The sequence below is a fragment of the Panthera onca genome, chromosome D3 (assembly GCF_046562875.1).
Source record: "Panthera onca isolate mPanOnc1 chromosome D3, mPanOnc1 haplotype 2, whole genome shotgun sequence".
NCBI lineage: Eukaryota > Metazoa > Chordata > Mammalia > Carnivora > Felidae > Panthera > Panthera onca.
Window position 1 is genome coordinate 31,048,428 of NC_138350.1, and position 21,623 is coordinate 31,070,050.

The window sequence follows — 21,623 nt, forward strand, 5'->3', positions numbered from 1 at the left end:
GTGGTAGCAATGCATGGAAACTCATAGGTAAGGTCACTGAGCATTTTACTGTATATAATTATATCTCAGTAAAGTACTGGAAAATATGTCATAAGAATGACAAAAACAACATACCCAGGTACGAGAGCAGAAGCCTCTGATACAGCTGGTCTCCGGGGTTTAACTAAATTATCTAGTTTAATGAGAGAGTTTGTGGAAATTTCTGAATTTTCAGGCTCATTTTCTGTTTTGACACTCTGTATAAAAAAAAAAAAAATCACAGGGTGGGGGATGAGAAATCAATACTAGGAAAATATCTGGAAATTTACCCATTTGAATTCTACTATTTCCTTCTTAATTTTTCAAAGAAAACTTAAGATTTTTAAATTCCCTAAATTGCAAACACTATACCTTATACTGTTCAGTTTCTTTTACACACACACACACACACACACACACACACACACACACACACGCTCTTAATCAAGTCAAACATAGATTTCATAGAGCCAAACCCAGACTTCAAACATGCCAATCAATCAAGGCAAATAAGAAAATTAAGATTACAGGGCCAGACAACAGAATTAATGAAATTAGAATACCAGGAAAATAGTCTGCACTTTCAGGACAGTTTTCCATGTCAATTTCACTTAATGTTTTTAATATATACACACAATAATTTACTTAAATTCAGTGTAACACTCACTTGTCCAGAGAGTTGAAACCTCAAGGTATGTTTCATGTGAGGCTCTTTAAGGGGGTGACACTCAACATCCCAAAACTGAGCATAATCTCCTCTATCTCTGGGCAAAAACATGATGGAGACCTACAAAACAACACATCCAGGGAAGAAATTTAGACGTAAATCTCATGTACCTGTAATTGGTATACGGTTTTGCACTGGCTAGTTTTGCCGCTAACTGAAAAAGAATTTGAACAATTCTACTTTTGGTGGTCTTGTTACTATATACCACATCCAAAATACATTTTTATTTAGAGTTCTATGTAACATATTCCTCAAACTGTAAATGTTATTTACATTATCAAAAAATTCTAGAGCTGTCATGTACAAGACCTAAATGAGGAAGGTCACCCCAGAAACACAATCCAGTCTTTCATTACAATGCTTATGGAACCCTCTGCTGGCCATGCAGTAAAGGCCTAATGCCCAGAACCAGTTACCCTGACCACACACCTCAAAGTTATACATATGAACTGTAGGAGTACAACCTATAAAAAGCTCAGGATGAAAAAGCTGTAATATTTAAAAGTAGTATCTTACAAAGTTTACCAGTGTTAAGTGCTTCCTTTATCAAAGAATTTAGTGTTAAAAATACTATTAGTTAGGTTAATCACTAATCAGTATCTTTGGATCTGAACTTAACATTAAAACTCTTAAGTGACCCTAATTTGATCACTAATTATACACATCAATAGTTGTGCTTTTTGGTAGTATTTCCTTAAATGGTCCCAGAATGATGTGCCTTACTTAGGCAGGAGATGTTAGAAGATCTCCCATAACATAAATTAAGTACCCAGACCTGGAATTCAGTTAACAAATGTGATCTGGCAGTATGGTAAGCAAAAAACAAAGACTTCATGGAGGTTTCATTTCTATGTCTGGTACTATGTGAAAGGAGAAATTCCCAAGAGACAATCTAGTCCTGCATCCTTGTTTTTCCTTTCTCAAAGCTTCATTGAGACAGAATTCATATACCATACAGTTCACCCACTTCAAGTGTGGTCAGGGTTTTTAGTATAGTTTCAGAACTGGGCACCCACCACCACAATCTGATTTTAAAATATTTTCAACAATCCAAAAAGAATCCCCATACCGTCAGCAGTCATTTCCCACTCCCCTCTCTCACTCCCATGTCCAGCAAGGACATATTTACCTTCCATCTCTACAGATTTACCTATTTTACACACTCCACACGCACTGAATCATATACTATGTGGCCTTTTGTGTCTGGACTGTTTCACTTAGCATGTTTTTTCAAGGTTCATGTGGTAGCATATTATCAGTGCTTCATTCCCTTTTATTGCCAAGTAATATTTCATTGCATGGACATACATTTTGTTTATCCACCTATCAGTAGATGGACATTTGGGTTATTTCTATCCTTTTTTTCATTTTTAATTTTTTTTTAATGTTTATTTTTGAGAGACAGAGTGTGAGCAGGGAGGGGCAGAGAGAGAGGGAGACACAGAATCCTTACCAGGCTCCAGGCTCTGAGCTGTCAGCACAGAGCCTGACGCGGAGCTCGAACTCATAGACTGTGAGAACTCAGCTTGAACTCATGACTTGGGTCGAAGTTGGATGCTTAACCGACTGAGCCACCCAGGCTCTAGCCACCCTCTATCCTTTTTGGCTGTGAATATTTGTGTATAAATCTTTGTTTGAATGCTGGTTTTCAATGTTTTGGGATATATGTCCAGAAGTGGAGTTGCTGGCTCATAGGGTAAGTCTACATTTACTTTACTGAGGAACCGTCAAACTATTTTTCATTGCAGCTGTAACCATTTTCCATTCCCACCAGCAATGTACGAAGGTCTTAATTTCTCCGTATCTTTGCCAACACTTATTACTGTCTGGTTTTTGAAATCAGTCATCCTGGGGCATGAAGTGATATCTCATTGTGGTTTTGTTTTTGCATTTCCCTGATGAACAGTAATTCTAAATATTTTTTCATGTATTTACTGGCCACTTTCATATCTGTTTTTGGAGAAATGTCTATTCAGTTCTTGTACTCATTTTTTAAACAGGTAATTTGTCTTTGTATTATCTAGTTGTAAGAGTCTTTTTACTCATTTTGGATACAAGCCCTTAGTTAACATAGGACTTCTAAATATTTTTCTCCCATAATCTGGGATGCCTTTTTGCTTTTTAAAAAATTTTTTAAAATGTTTATTGTTGAGAGACAGAAAGACACAGAGCGTGAGCAGGGGAGGGGTAGAGAGAGGGGGAGACACAGAATCTGAAGCAGGCTCCAGGCTCTGAGCTGTCAGCACAGAGCCCAATGCGGGGCTTGAACTCACAAACTGTGAGATCAAGAACTGAGCCGAAGTCGGTTGCCCAACCAACTGAGCCACCCAGGAGCCCTGCCTTTTCACTTTCTTAATGGTATCCTTTGATGTACTCAAGTTTTACATTTTGATAATTCATCTATTTTTTCTTTTATCACTTGTGCTTTATTGGTGTCACATCTAAAAAACCAAGGCTTAACTCAAGGTCATAGATATTTACTATGTTATCTTCCAAGAATTTTATAGTTTTAGCTCTTAACATTTAGGTCTATGGTGTACTTCAAGTTACTTTCTGGATACAGTGTGAAGTAAGGGTCAAACTTAATTTGCATGTGGGTATCTGTTGTCTGGGCACCATTTGTTGAAAATACTCTTTCCCTATTGAATTGTCTCAGTACCCTTATTGAAAAAAATCAACTGACTATAAATATTAGGGTATATTTGGGGACTCTCAACTCTATTCCACATATTCTAAATGTCTACCCTTATGTCAACAATACAGTTTTGATTACTGTAGGTTTTGAAAGTAGAAAGTGTGAATCCTCCAACTTTGTTCTGGGTGTTGTATGCAAGTCAATTTGACAATAAATTATATTAAAAAAAAAAAAAAAGATTGTTTTGATTATGCTGGTTCCCTTGCATGTCTATATGAATTTTAGGACTAGCATGTCAATTTCTTTAAAAAACAAACAAAAAAACCAAACACCAACTGGGATTTTCAATTTGGATTATAATGAATCTAGAGATCAATTTAGGAAGTACTGCAATTTTAGTAATGTTAGATCTTCTGATCCATGAACATGGGATGCCTTTCCTGCTGGCTTTTTTTTTTTCTTCTTTCCAACCCTCCTCCCACCACCTTTGCCCCAAATGTTAAACTTTTGTTGAACAATGTGTCTGTACCCTATTATGCTGCTTTGCCTCTATCGTGGGCTGGGAAGTAAAATAAACTATGCTTGTAGAATAGCAGATCCTTCCCAAAAAGCCAGGCTCTAGAAGCCTGTTATACAGACCTACTAAAGTACACAGTTTGTGATGATCATTGCTCAAAGATTCTTTTATAGTCAGTAATGAGTTTACAACTGTAGCATAGAACTGATTACAAGTCTAATTCCCTGAATAAATGGACCAATGTCATATAAATGGTACAGTTTAACTGAGTTTCAGCTGTTGGCATGAAAAAATGTATTACTGAGGCCAAGTGAATGACTAGTGTCACTAAGATATCTGAAGAAACTATGTCAGGTCTACAAACAAATTAGAGCTTAAGAGGGTCATGAGGGCACCTGGGTGGCTCAGTTGGTTGAGCGTCCGACTTCAGCTCAGGTCATGATCTTGCAGTTCATGGTTTCAAGCCCCACGTCAGGCTCTGTGCTGACAGCTCAGAGCCTGAAGCCTGCTTTGGATTCTGGTCTCCTCTCTCTGTTACTCCCCTGCTTGCGCTCTGTCTCTCTCTCTCTAAAAAATAAATAAAGTTTAGAAAAAAAGAAAGAACTTAAGAGGGTCATGATACTATGGGGCGCCTGGGTGGCTCAGTCAGTTGAGCATCTGACTCTTGATTTTGGCTCAGGTCATGCTTTCATGGTTTGTGGGATTGAGCCCCATGTGTGTTGACAGCACAGAGCCTGCTTGGGATTCTCTCTCTCCCATTCTCTCTGCCCCTCACCTGCTTGTGCTCTCTCTAAAAAATAAATACACAAACATAAAAAAAATAAAAAGAGGGTCTTGGTACTAAAACGATCCATCACCATTTACCCACGAAGATATATTGTTGACTATGATATGAACACTGACTTGTTTTTAAGTAGTGGTAGATGTTTCTCATAGGGTTAGTGGACAAAACTATCGCCTAGATTAGAGCTACTCGAAGTGTGTTCTAAGTACTGGCAGCCTGCAGGCACATGAAGTGCTTATACCAAAACGTAAATCAATCCTACCACTAAGTATGGCATTTTGTTTAGCTATGTACAAAGCAAGACCTCTGCTGCAGGAAGCACTCCACTGACTTGTACTGAGGCAGACCTCTTCTCCTATGGCAACCTGGCTGTTAGCAGCACTAGTCTAGATGAAGGAACTACTCTGGGTGGAAACAAAAGCACTCCTGGTCAATCAACACCAGTTTCTTACCAAAAGCTGTAAAAAAAAATGTCAACACTCACCTTTTGAATTCCATGGCTTTCCAGTATACCAGAAATAGGAGAACATCTGAATGCTGCATAGGTAGCTCTAAAGACATCTCCACTGTCATTGACTCCCTACAATCATTTAAGCAATCAAATGAAAAAATATAAAAGTCAGTAGATCAATTCAGAGTGAGACCGTTATCTTTATAGTTACCAAGGACACACAAACCGGTTTTGTAGGGCACAGGAGAGCTCAAAGCCTGCCTAGAAGCAGGAGTGCTACTAAACTCAGCTCACACAAGACCTCATGCTGCCTCTCCTCCCTCCATCAGCAACCATTCCTTCCTGGCTACAGTCATCTGTAGGATGACACGCATAATATCAAAGGATTTGCCTTCTCGAAAACCCTGAAGACCCTGTTGAATGTGCATTTTAATAACCTCTGCAAAACTAGTTGTTTATTTCTTTTCAGTAGGTCCAGCACTATCTTTTGCACGTATGTTGTGGGTATTGTGGCTCAAAACTGCTTCTGTCACACAAAACACATGGCAAAAAGGCCACAGTGTTGTAAACAACACACATGACAATATGCTTAATTCAGACAGAACCTACTGGCAGAGACTATTTGCAGTATACAGTAGCTAGCACACACTGACACAGAACATTCACTTCTGTCTCCTGCACTAGCTCCTACCCGCTGAAAACACAAAACAGCACTCAGAACAAGGGAGAGAAAAACGCACATGTGCACGCGCATACACACAATGTTTCATAATAACGCTTTTATATATTTTTCAAAATAGTTATTTCAGATAAAAATCAGGACTGTAGAAGGTAGTTCATTAAATGAGCAAGCCCATATTTTCACATCCATTCTGTAATTTGACTCTCAAAACCACCTTGTGAAAAAGATGGGGCATATATTAACCACATCTATAGAGAAAATCAAGTAAGTGAATTAGTGGAACTAAAAAAGACAATAATCTCAACCTATGCTCATAACTCAGTTTTAAAACACCCTGCATAAAGTGTAAACATTAAAATGAATATATTTAAGGCCATTACTACTGACCTTGACATAAGGTGGAGCTAAAGATGACAGATGCCACTTCACTTCTGTGTTACCATGATTCTCAAGTTCCAGAAAATTTTCTACAAGGAACACACATATCACAACTCAATTCTTGCAGAGGTAAGTAAACAAGCAGATTACTGTGACAATGTGTAACAATGACTAATTACCTCATCATAGGGGGAAAAATACAATCATTAGATCCCCAGAGGAACCCAACAGGAATTTATAGTATTTTCTAACAAAATCAAGATTTACAAGTACCTTATTTTTTTTAATGTTTATTTATTTTTGAGAGAGACAGAGCGTGAGCAGGGGAGGGGCAGAGAGAGGAGACACAGAATCCGAAGCAGGCTCCAGACTGGGAGCTGTTAGCACAGAGCCTGACGCGAGGCTCAAACCCATGAGCTGTGAGATCATGACCTGAGCCGAAGCCAGATGCTTCACCAACTGAGCCACCCAGGTGCCCCTGTCTTGTTTTGGTTTTTAATCAAAGTATAATGAAGGGCTTAAGCAAGAGAGCAATAAGATGATTTACATGTGTAAAGAATTACTGGCTGCTGTGGGAAAGAGAGACCGCTAGGGAGTCAGAGTAGATGAGGAGTCCTGGTAAGGCGCCACAGCAGCAGTTGAGCGAGGATGCATGGGGTGGTGTGTATCAGGCCTGAGTCACAGCAGTGGGAGGAAAAGCAGTGGGCAGACAGGGGATCCATTCTGAAGACAGACTGCAAAGGACTTGCTAGTGGACTGGATGAGGAGAGAGAGAGGAAAAGCAATCAACTTCCAGGGAATTGGCTTAATGGGCAGACAGTGGTGCCACTCACTGACACAGGTTAAGGCTGGAGAAGCTGGTTTCATGGGTAAAATAAGAGTTCTGTTTGTGAGATGCCCACCCATAGAAGCTGAGCAGGGTGCAGGGAGAGCAGAGAGAAAGAAGGGAACATAAGCAGGCCCAGGAAGAAGAGCCCTCAGTGGAACCTGAGAAGGAGCAAGTGAGGCAGGGAAGACCAGGAGAGGCACAAGAAGTATGTAGTCCAAGAAGGAAGGAGTGGTCGCCAGTGTCGAGAGGTCAAATTAACAAAGACCCATAAGCTTTGCACAGTGGCAGTATCATAGCCAATGAAGTTTATCAGAAGTGCAATTACTGCTAATTGAAAAAAAAGACCCATAGAAGAGATGCTCCCTTTTCAGTGACCTCTATAGCAGTGGGGTCAGGGCAAGATGGCAGCACCAGCTCTGCTACAGACTAACAAAAGGAAGGCAGACAGCACAATCCCACCATGAGGGAGGGATGCCGAGGAAGCAGGGAGAGCAGCAAGGAGACGAGGCCAAAGAAGGTATTCCTTAAACATGTGACGGCAGGGTGCCCTGTGTGCCAACAGAAAGGCATCAACAAAGGGAGAAACTGATGACACAGGAGAAAGAAGAGGTGGAGTAAGGCCTTGAGAAGAGCCTGGCTTCCAAGCAGAAGAGTTTATCTGGGATGGAAGCAGAAGTCTTGCATTTAGTCTAATGGCTTTTATATTGGCAGTGAAGAGTGAGGCAAAGTTAAGAGCTAGAAAGAGTGAGAGCAGGAGCAGCAGATGGATGCTGAGAAGAGCTGAAACTGTCAAACGATGGCCAGAAATGGGAAAGGACACACACCAAGGAGGGCTGGTAGGAAAGCCTGGTACTGAGGAGCATCTGAGAGCTGAGACCATGAATCTGTGGACACAGCCCCAGGTTTCTCCAGAAGTGCTGCCTAGTACAGTAGAGACACAGGGCTGGGAGAAGTCTGGCTCTAACAAGGGTTGGGATCTTGCCAGACAGGAATGCAGAAGGAGGGACACACGGCAGTTAAAAACATTCCTAAGGCAGTAACTGCAGTGACAGACCACAGAATTCAAGCAGAAGTGGACGAGGCTGGGGTGGTGGAGAGTGAGAAGGTAGTAGGGCCAATGGCCTGAACATCTGAATGAAGCCACAGAGCTGCTGGAACTCCCAGAGGACACGAGTGGGGAAGACGGGCGAAGCAATGGGTGATGGTCGGAGGGGGACAGTCTTGATGGGCAGTAGAATCTGAGCATGAGTAGGAGACAAAGCCAGTTAGAGAGGCAAGGAGTGGAGGGTCATGTGACAGAAGGTCCAAACCCTTTCCAACAGGTCCCACATGTAATCCCATTCACTGAGACTGAGCCATCACGGGCAGGGGAGAGGGGAGAGCAAAAGCAGTGTTCTCAGGACATTTGAAGAATATTAGCAGTACTAAGTGTCCACTAGGTGACAAACATTGTGCCAAGTGCTTTACATATATTATTTCATTTACTACTCAAAGCCCTCTGTGAGAGGAGTCAATTATGATGGTCATTTTACATATGGGGAAACTGAGTCTATTTAACCTCTGTAGTGCTTCAAAGTCACATTAGTGAGTGACAGAACCAGGTTTTACCCACTTTCCTCTCTTCTTCAGCTGCTAACTTATTAGCAGTCTAGTAAAAGACCTAGTGAGAACTGAGAAGGGATGGTTCTGACCAGGTAGAATCTGAGACTCCCAGAATATAAATAGTTCTTAAACACCTAGATTTAACATTTTAGGATTTTAAAGCTCCCCCAAATCCTGCCCATCATTGAAATGACTACCAGTGACCACCTCTCTCCTGAAATAGAGGACAATTTTATCCCTGTTATTACAATATGGCTCACTAAGAACAGTGTTAGACTCAACAGATCAGTGACCATTTGAATTACATAACTTGTGAACCACACCTGAAGTTTCACCAGGTTCTGTTGCAGGAAAAGTAACAGTCTTGTTTCTTATCTCAACTTTTGTGGAAGGTGGTTTTGTCATTGGTTTTACCAGATGACAAACTGAAGGCTCAGTTCCTGGGGAAAGGATTCCAAATGGGCTGGAAGCCAAACGAGTGAGGAGTTCTTTTTGGGTCAAGTCTTCTTGAATTTGAACTTTCACAATTTTCTGAAATGAGCCAAATAAAGGAGATAAGACACAAATGGAGCTATCATTTTAAAGAAACAATTCCTATTTTTAAATCACGGTGGAGAAAAGTAATGCCAAACAAATGGAAAACACTGATGGATGAGAAAGTTTATTCAGATCTCGATGTGAATCTTTGACTCCTCCCTCTCTTCCCCAACTCCCTTCTTTTTCAAAGTAGATTTTGCAAATTAGTAATGGTTTCTAGGCCCCACTCTCCATTCCTGCCCCCACTCAGGAGAACTGTTCAGATCGCTAATGGAAAAACTATGTGCTAAGTGCTCTGTCTGAATAAGTCTAGTTCAGCTGAAAGAATAGCCCCCTTCATTTCATTTCTGAGATGTTAGAGCTAATAAGCCTCATGACACTTAAGCTGCAAAACAGGAAAAATTTGCTTAAAAAACACTAAAAGTACCTTCTGTCCACTGTCACAGTGTATATAAATGAAACCACTCCATGGGAACATTGACTGTTTTGTGGATAAGGAGGAATTAGGACTCACAAGAATTTGTAGCTTACTCCTAAAAAGAAAGAATTTAATAATGAAAAGCAAGAACATCCTATACTTTAATAGCAATAACCACAGAGTTATCAATACTGTTCCATCAATGACCAACTCTTTCCTTGTTGCTCAAGAAGGAGCTGAGAAGAGGCAAGATCCCATCCACATGTGATTTTATATCAGCCCCACCTCCGTGGCTCACAAAAAGTTGAGTGACATAAACCTATGAACCGAAGGGCAAAACTCATGTGAAAAGAGACCAGGCCATAGAAATACCATTTAAAAAGCAATTCAAAATTAAAACTTCTGGAGCAAAAGACTAAAATACAGAAGCTCTGAGGCACTTTATCATAAAACTTATCATAATAAAGAATGATACAGTCACAGTATAAAGGGAATTAAATAACTGGGAAAGAAACTGGAAGAAAAAGGGGGGATGGGAAATAAATATTGGTTTTTTTTTTAATTTTTTAAAAATGTTTTATTTATTTTTAAGAAAGAGAGAGAGAGAACATGAGTGCAGGCAGGGGGCAGAGAGAGAGGGAGACACAGAATCCTTAGTAGGCTCCAGGCTCTGAGCTGTCAGCACAGGGCCTGATGCGGGGCTTGAACCCAGGAACCGTGAGATCATGACCTGAGCCGAAGTCGGACGCTTAACCGACTGAGCCACCTAGGTGCCCCAACAATATTGCTATTTACCCAGTTGCTAAAATTTTGTGCTCACTGTTCTCTTCAAGAGCTATGGAATGTCAAAGAAGACTTTTAAATGTGGACAATGTAATCATATTTGTGACTTAGAAGAAACGACCAGTTACAAAGGATACGTTGGCATACATATCAAAAATGGCAGAGCAAGATTATTTTCCATTCCTAATGGCTAAATACACAGGGTGACAGAAAAAGTGATTCATGAACAATTCATTTCCCTAACTTTCCAACCATTAATCAGTAAATGTTTAATTGATTGCTTTGGTCCTAGGAATATTTCTCTGGAGTATGCCTAACCATACCTCAATACTAGTCACTAAACTCTCCTAAAATGCATACTCCATCACTTTGCAAAAGTTAATAAATTCATGCTGCTCTTCTGCAAAGTTGCTATCCCCAAACAGGTAGTGACTTTCAGACGTGAATGTTCTGTGCTGACCCAGACAACGTTCCTGAAAAGCTGTAGAACTGCAGCTTTACCTCCTATCAGTAACTAAGCTGCACACAGTGGACAGCTGTTCATCAGCATTTGGTCCCAAATACTTCCTTCTGTCTTAGACTAGTCTTTGTGCAAAACAGCAAGCTAGGTTATGGCTCAGACATATTAAATATCAGGAAGCTTTGTCTGTAAAATGTCCTTTGGACAAAACCAGCAGAATAAATTGAGCCAGACCTAAGATAACCAAGGATAGAACCCTCTGGGCTTTAGGGACTACCACCTCTCATCGTATGCCCAACTGCATCCCTTGCTTTGTAATTTGGTAGGCAGAGTAACACATCTACACATTCTGATGTTTTCCACTCCAGGAAATCCTTCCCACCTCACTCATACCTCTTGACCCTTTTAGGCTATGTACACCATAACTGGCTATGGACATGGTCTCTATTCTGCTAAAGAGCATGAATCCTGAAGTTCACTGTGGTCCCACAAAACCAAATGGAGCCCAGTACGGGGAGCATATGGCAAAATTCTAATGAATAAGTTAAAATGGCGTATTATTTGATCCTTAAAAAGTCACCATGTTAATACCTGAATAAAATCTGGAGGAAAAGGAAGTCATACTTACTCTGGTGGGATAAATCCATGTTGTGGTGTTACTGTAAGGCAATGTGCTGGCCAGTACAACTCAAATTTCAGTAACCTAATGGAATTATTTAAAATCTGGAAACATGCAGTTTTTGCCAGGTCACCTATTATATCAGATAAGTAAGATATAACTTACATTTAGCATTAGTGAAAAAAAAATTAATAAATGGTAAAAATGAATCCTAAATACATTAGTCTACCATCTTATTTTGCTTTACAGGAATTTCAAATCCCTGGTAAAAGAAGACCATTTGTTTACTCTTGGAAACTATAAAGATACTGAACAAAGTTCAACACCCTGAACAAAGAGAAAAAAGGACATCTGGAATTGTTACCCCCTGGTCTTATCTTGGGCACATACATTGGTACCATATTTTTTCCTACTCTGAACCAACTATATCGATGTTAAGACTTAGTAAAATAGGCCAAGTACCTTGGGGCAAGGGATGTGGTAGGATGAAGGGCCCATGGGTGAGTGGCCCTACCATATGGGGAATTGGGAGCTTGGAATGAGGACCATGGCCTTGTGCCAGACAATGTTCTGGTTGAGCGTGAGGTAGGTCTCAAAGAGACCTACGTAGAAGAGGACGTGTGTAAGCCACTGGTCACCTTTGCATACAGTCCATGAACATTACTAGATGAGCCACAGACTCAGAATGAGTATAGGCCTCGTTTCCAGAGCTCACTGCTGTTGTGTTGTTGTTGACATACTCACAAGGAGAAGGAGCTATCAAAATCAAGTGTTCAGGCTGGACAGCCCACATTTCCTTTGAGAATGATTTATCTTGAGGTGGGAGAACAGCTTCTGAAAGAAGTGGAGAACCTTGAGGACCTTTAACTGGCAAAACATCCAAAGAAACATTGCCACCATGTTTCCCAGAACTGTCAGATTCACTACAGAGAGAGAAAGAAACAGAGAGGGGGAGAGGAAAAAAATAAAATATGAATAAAAGCTTATGACTAAGAATGTTAACCATTTGCCATGCACTGCAAATGAAATACCATGTTTTCTCACCAACATTTTTACTGTGATGTTTTACTTTTTGGTTGAATAGAAGTTGTGTATTGAAATATAATAATGTTCTCAAAAAAAAAAAAAAAAAAAGAAATCTAATAATGTTCTGCTTTAAAAAAAAAAAAAAAAAAGATAAAAAACCAGACTGTGTCACCTTTTTATACGAATTCTTCCTAAGTCTAAAAACATTTAGAGGTGCCTGGGTGGTTCAATCAGTTAAGTGTCTGACTTCAGCTCAGGTCATGATCTTGCAGTCTGTGAATTCAAGCCCCATGTCAGGTTCTGTGCTGACAGCTCAGAGGCTGGAGCCTGCTTTGGATTCTGTGTTTCCCTCTCTCTCTGCTCCTCTCCTGCTCACACTGTCTCTCAAAAATGATTAAATGTTAAAAAAAAATTAAAAAAAAAATAAAACCATTTAGATAAAACTAAAGGTGCATTATGTAATATATTGTGTATCTTTCATGGAATAAAAATTCTTCACTGTGTATTCTTAATGTTTAAAAAATACAGTATAGGTCTAATATTATTATACTAATCTTTAATTAGAATACTCAATGATTTCTTTACTGTCTTGACCTCAGCATGCTATCTGAAGTCTCTTAAAAGGTTTACCAGAAAACTACCCAATATTAAGAATTTTTTAAAAACAACAAAACTTTTTTCATTAAAAACAAATTTTTTTTTAATGTTTATTTTTGAGAGAGAGAGAGACAGAATGCGAGCAGGGTAGGGGCAGAGAGAGAGGAAGACACAGAATCCAAAGCAGACTTCAGGCTCTGAGCTGTCAGCACAGAGTCCAGCGCGGGGCTCAAATCCACAAACTGCGAGATTATGACCTGAGCTGAAGTCGAATGCTCAACCAACTGAGCCACCCAGGCGCCCCCCAAAACAACAAAACTCTTAATGTATCTATAACTGTACAGTGATAACTATTTTCATGATGCTAACACCAAACATAGTCTTCCAGGCAAAATACTATGGTGAGAAATGCTGATGAGGCTTAAGATTTTTAAGTGTTAAAAGTGTTTTCTAATAAGCCTTAGATTACAAAAAATTGTAACTTGAATAAATTTTGTAATCACAGTAGCACATGATTTACCTGAAGTTCAACGGGGCAGTGCCCAAATTCTTTTACCATACAGCAGAGCTACATCTTTATTTTAAGCAGACACTCAGCAGACAGAGGGAATCCTCTCCTCGCCTCTTACCCATTGCCCTCTCACCTGCTCCTTTTGAAATCAGACCTCTACTGCCCAGAGAAATAATGGAGGCACCAGCCAATAAGTCAGAAACAATTTTTTAAAAATTATAAAGCTGATCCTTGGCTTTTTAGTTTCCTAAGAACCTGTTTCTCACAATTTAAGTGAATTTCAAAATAATTTTTAATGTAACTACTATCTTTAATTATTTGATTACGTATTTTAGAAAAAATTATCATTAAAAGTATAGGGACCCTTTTAATATATTGTTGAATTCAGTTTGCTATTATTTTGTTGAGGATTTTTACATCTGTATTCATCAAGGATAATGACCTGTAATTTTCTTTTTCTGTGGTGTTTTTGCCTAGTTTCATTATCAGGGTAATGCTGGTCACATTAAGAGAGTTTAGAAGACTTCCTTCCTCTTCGGCTTTCTGGAATAATTTGAGAAGGATAGATACTAGCTTTTTGAACAGGAAGTCATCAAAACAAAATGAAAAGGCAACCTACTGAAAGGGAGAGGATACTTGCAAATCATTTATCTGATAAGAGGTTACCATCCAAATTATATAAAGAACTTACACAACTCAGTATCAAAAAAATAACTAGCCTGATCAAAAAAATGGGCAGAGGACCTGAATAGACATTTTCCGAAAGAAGACATACAGATGACCAACAGGCACAGGAAAAGATGCTCCACATCACTAAGCATCAGGGAAATGTAACCAAAACCACAATGAGAAATCACCTCACACCTGTCAAACTGACTATTATCAAAGACAACAAATAAATGTTAGTGAAGATGGAGAGCAAAGGAATCCCATGTGCACTCCTGGTGGGAATGTAAACTGGTGTGGCCCCTAATGGAAAATAGTATGGAGGTTCCTCAAAAAATTAAAAATAAAGCTACCATATGATCTAACAATTCTACTCTGAATATTCATCCAAAGAAAATGAAAATCCAACTGGAAGAGACATATGCATCCTTATGTTCACTGCATCATTATTTAAAACAGCCAAGATACAGAAGCAACCTGTGTCCATGACAGATGAATGGATAAAGATGTGGTTTATATACCCAGTGGAATATTAGTCATAAAAAAAGAATGAAATCTAACCACTTGTGACAACATGAACCTAGAGGGTATTATGCTAAGTGAAATAAGTCAGAGAAAAACAAATACTAAATGACTTCACCTATATGTAGAATCTAAAAAACAAAATGAATGAACAGACCAAAAAAACCAGACTCTTAGACACAGGAAACAAACTGCTGGTTACAGGAGGCAGGGAGAGGGGTTAGGGGTGAGTGAAATAGGTGAAGGAGATTAAGAGGTACAAACTTTCACTTATAAAATAAATTATGGGGATGGAATATATAGCATAGGAAATACAGTCAATAATATTATAAGTTTGGTGACAGATGATAACTAGACTTATTGTGGGATCATTTCATTTCACAATGTATAAAAAAATCAAATCACTATGATGTACATCTCAAATGAATAGGATTATTGTATGTTAATTATACTCTAATAAAAACTTTTAAAAAGTATGAGAAAAGAGGGCAAGGTTAAATGAGCTGGAGGCTCCAGGTGGGTGGGTCTGAGTCAGCTATTAGTTGGTGGCTGTGACTTGTAGAGAACCCTCAGCCAACATGAGTTGGCAATGATGTGCCAAGGAGAAGATGAGAAGATTGGTTAAAAATAGGAGGATAGAGTAAAATTCAAATATACTGAGGATAATGAAGGCAGATTCTCAGTATTGGAGTTATCAGTGTAAACTCATGATTTCAACATATTTATAAACAGATGTGGATACATGTGGATTTATATAAAATGCATATATTTCCTAGCTCTGTCCATGGAGGGAGCCTAGAAGTACTAACACCTGAAAAGCAATAGCACACTTACTACTCATATCCTAGTTTCTAATACCATTTTCTACTAAAATGAACCAGGACCCCTATCCCAGGGCTGGGACAGGAAATGCATAAGACAAACCTAAAATAACCATCATGCCGGTGAATAGAAAGTCAGATTAAGCAACCGAATGAGGACAGTAAAGAATTTATACTGAATTCACCAGTCTGCCCAAATATAAGTAAGTACACAAAAGAGGGTGAAGTAAATCTCTTCCTCATAGTGGAAAGACAATTAGTAAATGTAAAAAGATAGAATTAGAAAATCACCATTTGGTAAATAAGACAGTACTAAGATGATTCAAGCAATAATCATCAGTGGGTACTACAAGTTTGAAAAGGAATAAGATAACTCATCATCTCTAAGGATCCTCCTTTAAGACATTTATTAACTAACTACCATGAAGAAACCTGGAAGGCACCATTTTAACTAAGTGATAAAAATATTTCAAGTAATGGGACAAATCAGCATTGTTTAGCACCTGAGATGCGCTGAGGAAACAAACAGCATCGTATCTGTGATGTGAGGGACATTTTACAAAGTAACTAGTCTGTGCTCTACAAAAACATCAAGGTCACTCACTGGTAAGAAAAGGGTTAGCAGCTGGCCTGTGCCATTTTCCCCTTTTTACCAGGCAGGAAAAGCCCAGGAAAAAAAAAGAAAGATGACTCAGTCAAATCCCCTTGTAATCTTCCTAACGACATCTCCCAGCAATCATACTAATTTACTTTTCTATAGAATACTTATGAAGAATGTTCCTGGTCTGTCTAGAATTGGTTAAGGTAAAGAAAATAAAAATTTATGAATTTTTTCAACATAGTTGTTTGAAAAAAATTATCACATAAGGTATGTAATTACACAAGAATAAGAGAGCTTCCATGATGGAAACAGCCACCCCTTCGTGTTAGTAATGTATCACGTGCACAGCTTAGAGACCTCATGTTAAATGTGAACTAGAGTGGAGTATTCATGTTGCAAGAAGGACCTAGGAAACACAATTAGCAATCCTGATTTCCTCATGTCTCATCTAAAATTGTTACTAAAGCTTAGTTCTGGGTAGTATCTTTGATTCTGTGGCTCTGATTTGATGATCCAACCTTCTGCGTTCCGTCGTGAAAGAGAAGGACAGACTGAAAAAGTATTCTATATTCAAAGAGGTAAAGAGACAGGCTAAATGTAACATGTGATCTCAGATTAGATTCTGGACCAAAGAGGAAAAGAAAAGAGGAGGTTTTTGCTTATTTCTTTGATTTAACTATAAAGAACTTTACTGGGGAACTGGGGAATCTGCATGAAATCTGTGGATTAGATGTTAGTACTGTAACAACACTAAGGTCCTAATCTGGATGGGTTTACTACAGCTATATAGGAGAGGGTCTGCGTTTTTAGGAAACCGGATGAACTGGTCATTATGCCTGCAATTTACTCTTAAAAGGTACAGAAAAAAGCTATACACACATAAACAATAATAAGGTAAATGTGGCAAAATGTTAGCAACCAGGGAATCTCAATGCAGGTTTAACATGTACTATTTTTAAACTTTTCTGTAAATTTAAAATTATTTCAACTTAAACCAAAATATAAAGATGTAATAAACATTTTGAGGCAAAAAAGTATGGAGAAAAGATCAGCTCTACTGTGAATTAACTTCTCTTGAAATATGATGAGAGATGTTTTGTTTCTCTGTTTTACCTTTTAGATTCTATGCTAGCTTTGGAAGAAGGCTGAAGGAATTCACTGCTAGACACGGAATCTCTGAATTCTCCAATTACTGAAAGTATAATTTTACGCATGTTTCCATAAAAGAGCTGAATATCATTAGGCCGTTGGGGAAGATCATACACTGAAATAGAAAATAATATTTGAAATATATGAATCTTCACATAATCACACCACAAAAATATAACAGATAAATTTATACATTTACAGCAACAGGTTGGGGTGGGTGACATTTGACGTTTACAACTATTGACGAGGATGAAATTATAGGCAGCTCAGGCTCTGGCCTTGGATTTGGTGACCTAACCTCTCCAAGCTTTCGTCTCCTCAAGGATAATATAAAAAATTATGATCCATCTCAGGGGTTGTCATGAGCATTAAAGTATGAATGTGTTTAAAGCTACATATGGCATCAAGCTGACTGTGGGCCAGGTAACGTTTTAATCCCTTCATACATATTATTCTAGTTAGCTTTCACAGCAACTCTTTGAAGTAGGAATTATGTATTCTGGATTCTACATTTAAATTAGACATTAAGAATGACACTTTTTAAATGAAAAGTGTTTAAAAGAACACAGTAAGTGTAAGTTGAAATTTGTAATAACCAAAGATATCGGACTACAAAAGTTTATATCAAGTGTGAAAATATTTGCCATAAATCACACATTGTACAAAACAAGATTATAAATACCTATAATAGTAATATACTCAAACAAACGTTATTCAAAATAACCACATAAAAAGTTCAACTGCAACACTCCCATAGGTGATCTACTAAAACTAACCAACACAAAACAAAGTGGGATTGTTTCCTCCCTTCCTCTGGACAATAAATACACCACCTCAAGGAACCCAGTATTCTGGTGTCCCAAACACCTACCTGAAGTCCTACCTCTTCCCCATCTTAGATGAGTGGTCTTGACAGATTACATGGGCTCTTGGTTGGGTTTGTCAACATGACCCTTAATATAACACATTTCTTGAATTTCTGTACACACAACTCCCTCTCCTTGGACTATCCTTCCCCATTCTGGTCCTCATCTTCTCCATCTTATCAACTCCTCCCCATTCTAAGTGTTTCCATCTACAAAGCACAGTTCAGTTTAACTCTCTGATTAGGATCTTTCTTATGATGAAGAGATAAGGAAGGTAAAACTCAGAGGAGATGAAGTTGCAGAGATGGTCTTGAATTGCTTCAGCTCCAAATCCAAGGTTCGTTCTATACTCTGCACCCTTAACGCACTGCTGACAAGATTCATTTCAAATCTTTTCATTATTTTTAAAAATTTTTTTAATGTTTATTTATTTTTGAGAGACAGAGTGTGAGCGGTGGAGAGGCAGAGAGAGAGGGAGACACAGAGTCCAAAGCGGGCTCCAGGCCCTGAGCTGTCCGCACAGAGCCCAATGCAGGGATTGAACTCACGAACCGTGAGATCATGACCTGAGCCAAAGTTGGGCGCTTAACTGGCTGAGCCACCCAGGCGCCCCTCTTTTCACTATTTTTAACTATCCATCCCAACCTTCCCTTTGAGCAGATGACTTAGACTCCTAACTACTGGAAAGATGAGTATTCTGCATCACCTCTACATAGGCATAAATATCCTTTTACCATTTCATAATTTAGAAGCAATATATACTTTACCATTAAAAAAACCCTAGAAAACAGGAGTGCCTGGTTGGCTCAGTCAGTTAAGTGTCCAATTCTTGATTTCGGCTCAGGTCATGATCTCACAGTTTGTGAGTTTGAGACCCATGTTGGGGCTCAACATGGGGCTCCCTCTCTTTGCCCCTCACCCACCTTCTCTTTTCCTTTCTCTGTCTCTCAAAATAAACTTTAAAAAAAAAATAAAACCTAGAAAACAAAAATAAAGGAAAAAAACATGACCACCTGAAATTCTACTACCAGAACATAACCACTGGTAATATCTGGTGTCTAAATCCTGCGATTTTACCTGTGAAGCTGTATATAGACACATTAAATTATTTTTACCATAATAAGACCTTATTATGCAACTTTAAAATAATTAAGTTATTTTAAAATAAAATAATAAGACATTCTCATGTCTTTAATATAAAATCATATCATTATTTTAATAGCATCAACATTTTCTATTACATAATCGATGCCTTATTCTTGGACATTTAGGTTACTTCTTGCTATTATAAACAACACTGTGGTAAAAATCTGTCCATTTTCACATAATTTGTATGTGTCAAGACATGTTTTTTTGTATCAGTAATAAACTCTATTAGATGCTTGAATGGTTCAGCTCAAATAGAGCTAAATATCTAGGTTGGAGCTATTCCACCGCTGTCTATTTTGGATTGATTGATTGATTGATTGATTGATTTTGCCACCATCACATCCTCCATAAACTGCATAGCTGGCACAAATCTCAAAATGAGTTCAAGTTTTGCCAATGATTAAATCTTAAATAGTAATTACTCTGGATTTAATAATGACCATTCATTCTCCTGTTTACAAGTCTACCCATAAAGTAGGTGTCATAAGATTATTCATAACATCTAACATTTATATAGCAAAGCTCTCTCATTTCATCTTCACAATTCTGTATGCATGAGAAGATAGATATTATTACTCTCATTTTACAAATAAGGAAACTGAATCTACGTAACATCGAAAGCCATACAGCAGAATTGTGGCTCAAACTCAGCCTAACTCCACAATCTAAACTAATACTCTTTCTCCTTATATTACATCACTGGACCTAGATAAATCTTTTGGGTCATGATGAAATTCTTACCTTCAGTTACTTGTAACTCATCCTGAAACGTTTCAGCAAAATCAATGTTCTGCAGCACACTATGTTCTGGAAGTATTTGTTCTATAATCCCTGGTTTGTGCAATAGGGCTCTGCCAACAGAGATTTTTACTCAAAAACTATTTTACATAAATTCAATTTTCATTAGTGTATTTGGCAAATCTCACAAACAGCATGAATGATTCATTAGTATATAGATCTCATATCTTAAATCCTAATATAAGTAATTTTTAAAAGAAAATCTGTTTTGGACGTTCCCTTAAAAGTTATACATGGAAGTGTAGTCATCAATTTCAGTTAAATATTAACATCAAAATGAGAACTCCCAACTGTAACAGTAGAAAGAGTAAAATTAGATTATCTTCAGGTCTTACATTTTCATTATTTGTAAGAATTTGATCATAGTTAGAAATCTGTCTCAGAAAAAACCAAAAGAATAGGCCAAGAACATGATTTAAGTACATGAGAGAGGGACATTTAAATTACCATGTAACTATATTTACCTGGCCTCTTCTAGAGAATCTCTGAGGTGAGAGAATTGAAATGTAAATTTCTCTGTAATACTGTGATGTTCACAAACAAAAGAAATTATATGCTGTACACATGCAGCAAAGAGGGGCTCTAAAACAATATGCTGATTGTTATATCCCAGTAGAGAAAAGGGAAAAATAAAAACCAATACCCAGTAATCTAATTTCTCCAAATGTCAGTTTCTGTATCTAAAATACTTGACAAACAAAACCAGGTTCAAAGTTGAGATCTTGAGTCTATTCTAACATCATGTAGCAACATATTACTCAAATCTTTTTTTTTTTTAATTTTTTTAACATTTATTTATTTTTGAGACAGAGAGAGACAGAGCATGAACGGGGAAGGGTCAGAGAGAGAGAGAAACACAGAATCTGAAACAGGCTCCAGGCTCTGAGCTGTCAGCACAGAGCCGGACGCGGGGCTCTAACTCACGGACTGCAAGGTCATGACCTGAGCCGAAGTCGGACGCCCGATTGAGCCACCCAGGAGCCCCTCAGATCTCTTTTTTAACATTCCAATAATCCTCAACAGATTAAAAATAATAAAACAATTTCCTAAATTACATACCAAAATAGAACATAGCAGAGCACAAAGGGTTGGAAGAAGGAAATATTGGTATATGCATATACCCCTCCCCCACTGAGAGCTAATGATTTCCTACTGACAGATGAAATATCGTGAGCTTCATTTATTTTATATTCAGTCCTCTAGGCTAGGAAGCAGATTTTTATAACACAAGAATTCTGAATTCAACATACAAGAATGTTACCTATGTTTAAATCACATCTAAATCTAAATGTCTAAATTTGACATTTCTGTATATTAAACTATATTTAGAGGTACCAAATTTTCTAGAAGCACATGTTTTAAGCTAGCATGTGTTTTAACATCCTACACCCTTCTAAACACAACTTGATCCTTTCCAATAATTCACAACATTCCTAGAAATACTACAAATAAGTCAGGTGTGTTTATATACAATATA

General features: G+C 38.2%; 1 protein-coding gene across 7 annotated transcripts in view; it reads right to left on the reverse strand.

Moving 5' to 3' along the window:
- CEP192 (centrosomal protein 192) overlaps positions 1-21,623 on the reverse strand; it is a 130,495-nt gene that overhangs the window by 8,624 nt on the left and 100,248 nt on the right. For 6 of the 7 annotated variants that reach the window (XM_060613177.3, XM_060613175.3, XM_060613173.3 and 3 more), the window contains 10 exons: positions 20,090-20,199; positions 17,298-17,448; positions 12,185-12,363; positions 11,450-11,573; positions 9,588-9,693; positions 8,947-9,154; positions 6,202-6,281; positions 5,166-5,261; positions 686-805; positions 115-236 (listed from right to left, as the gene is read on the reverse strand). In XM_060613177.3, coding sequence (XP_060469160.3) covers positions 115-236; positions 686-805; positions 5,166-5,261; positions 6,202-6,281; positions 8,947-9,154; positions 9,588-9,693; positions 11,450-11,573; positions 12,185-12,363; positions 17,298-17,448; positions 20,090-20,199 — 1,296 coding nt within the window. Of the gene's footprint in view, positions 1-114; positions 237-685; positions 806-4,292; positions 4,465-5,165; positions 5,262-6,201; positions 6,282-8,946; positions 9,155-9,587; positions 9,694-11,449; positions 11,574-12,184; positions 12,364-17,297; positions 17,449-20,089; positions 20,200-21,623 lie in introns of those variants that run through there. The other variant, XR_014135871.1, reaches the window with a different exon arrangement.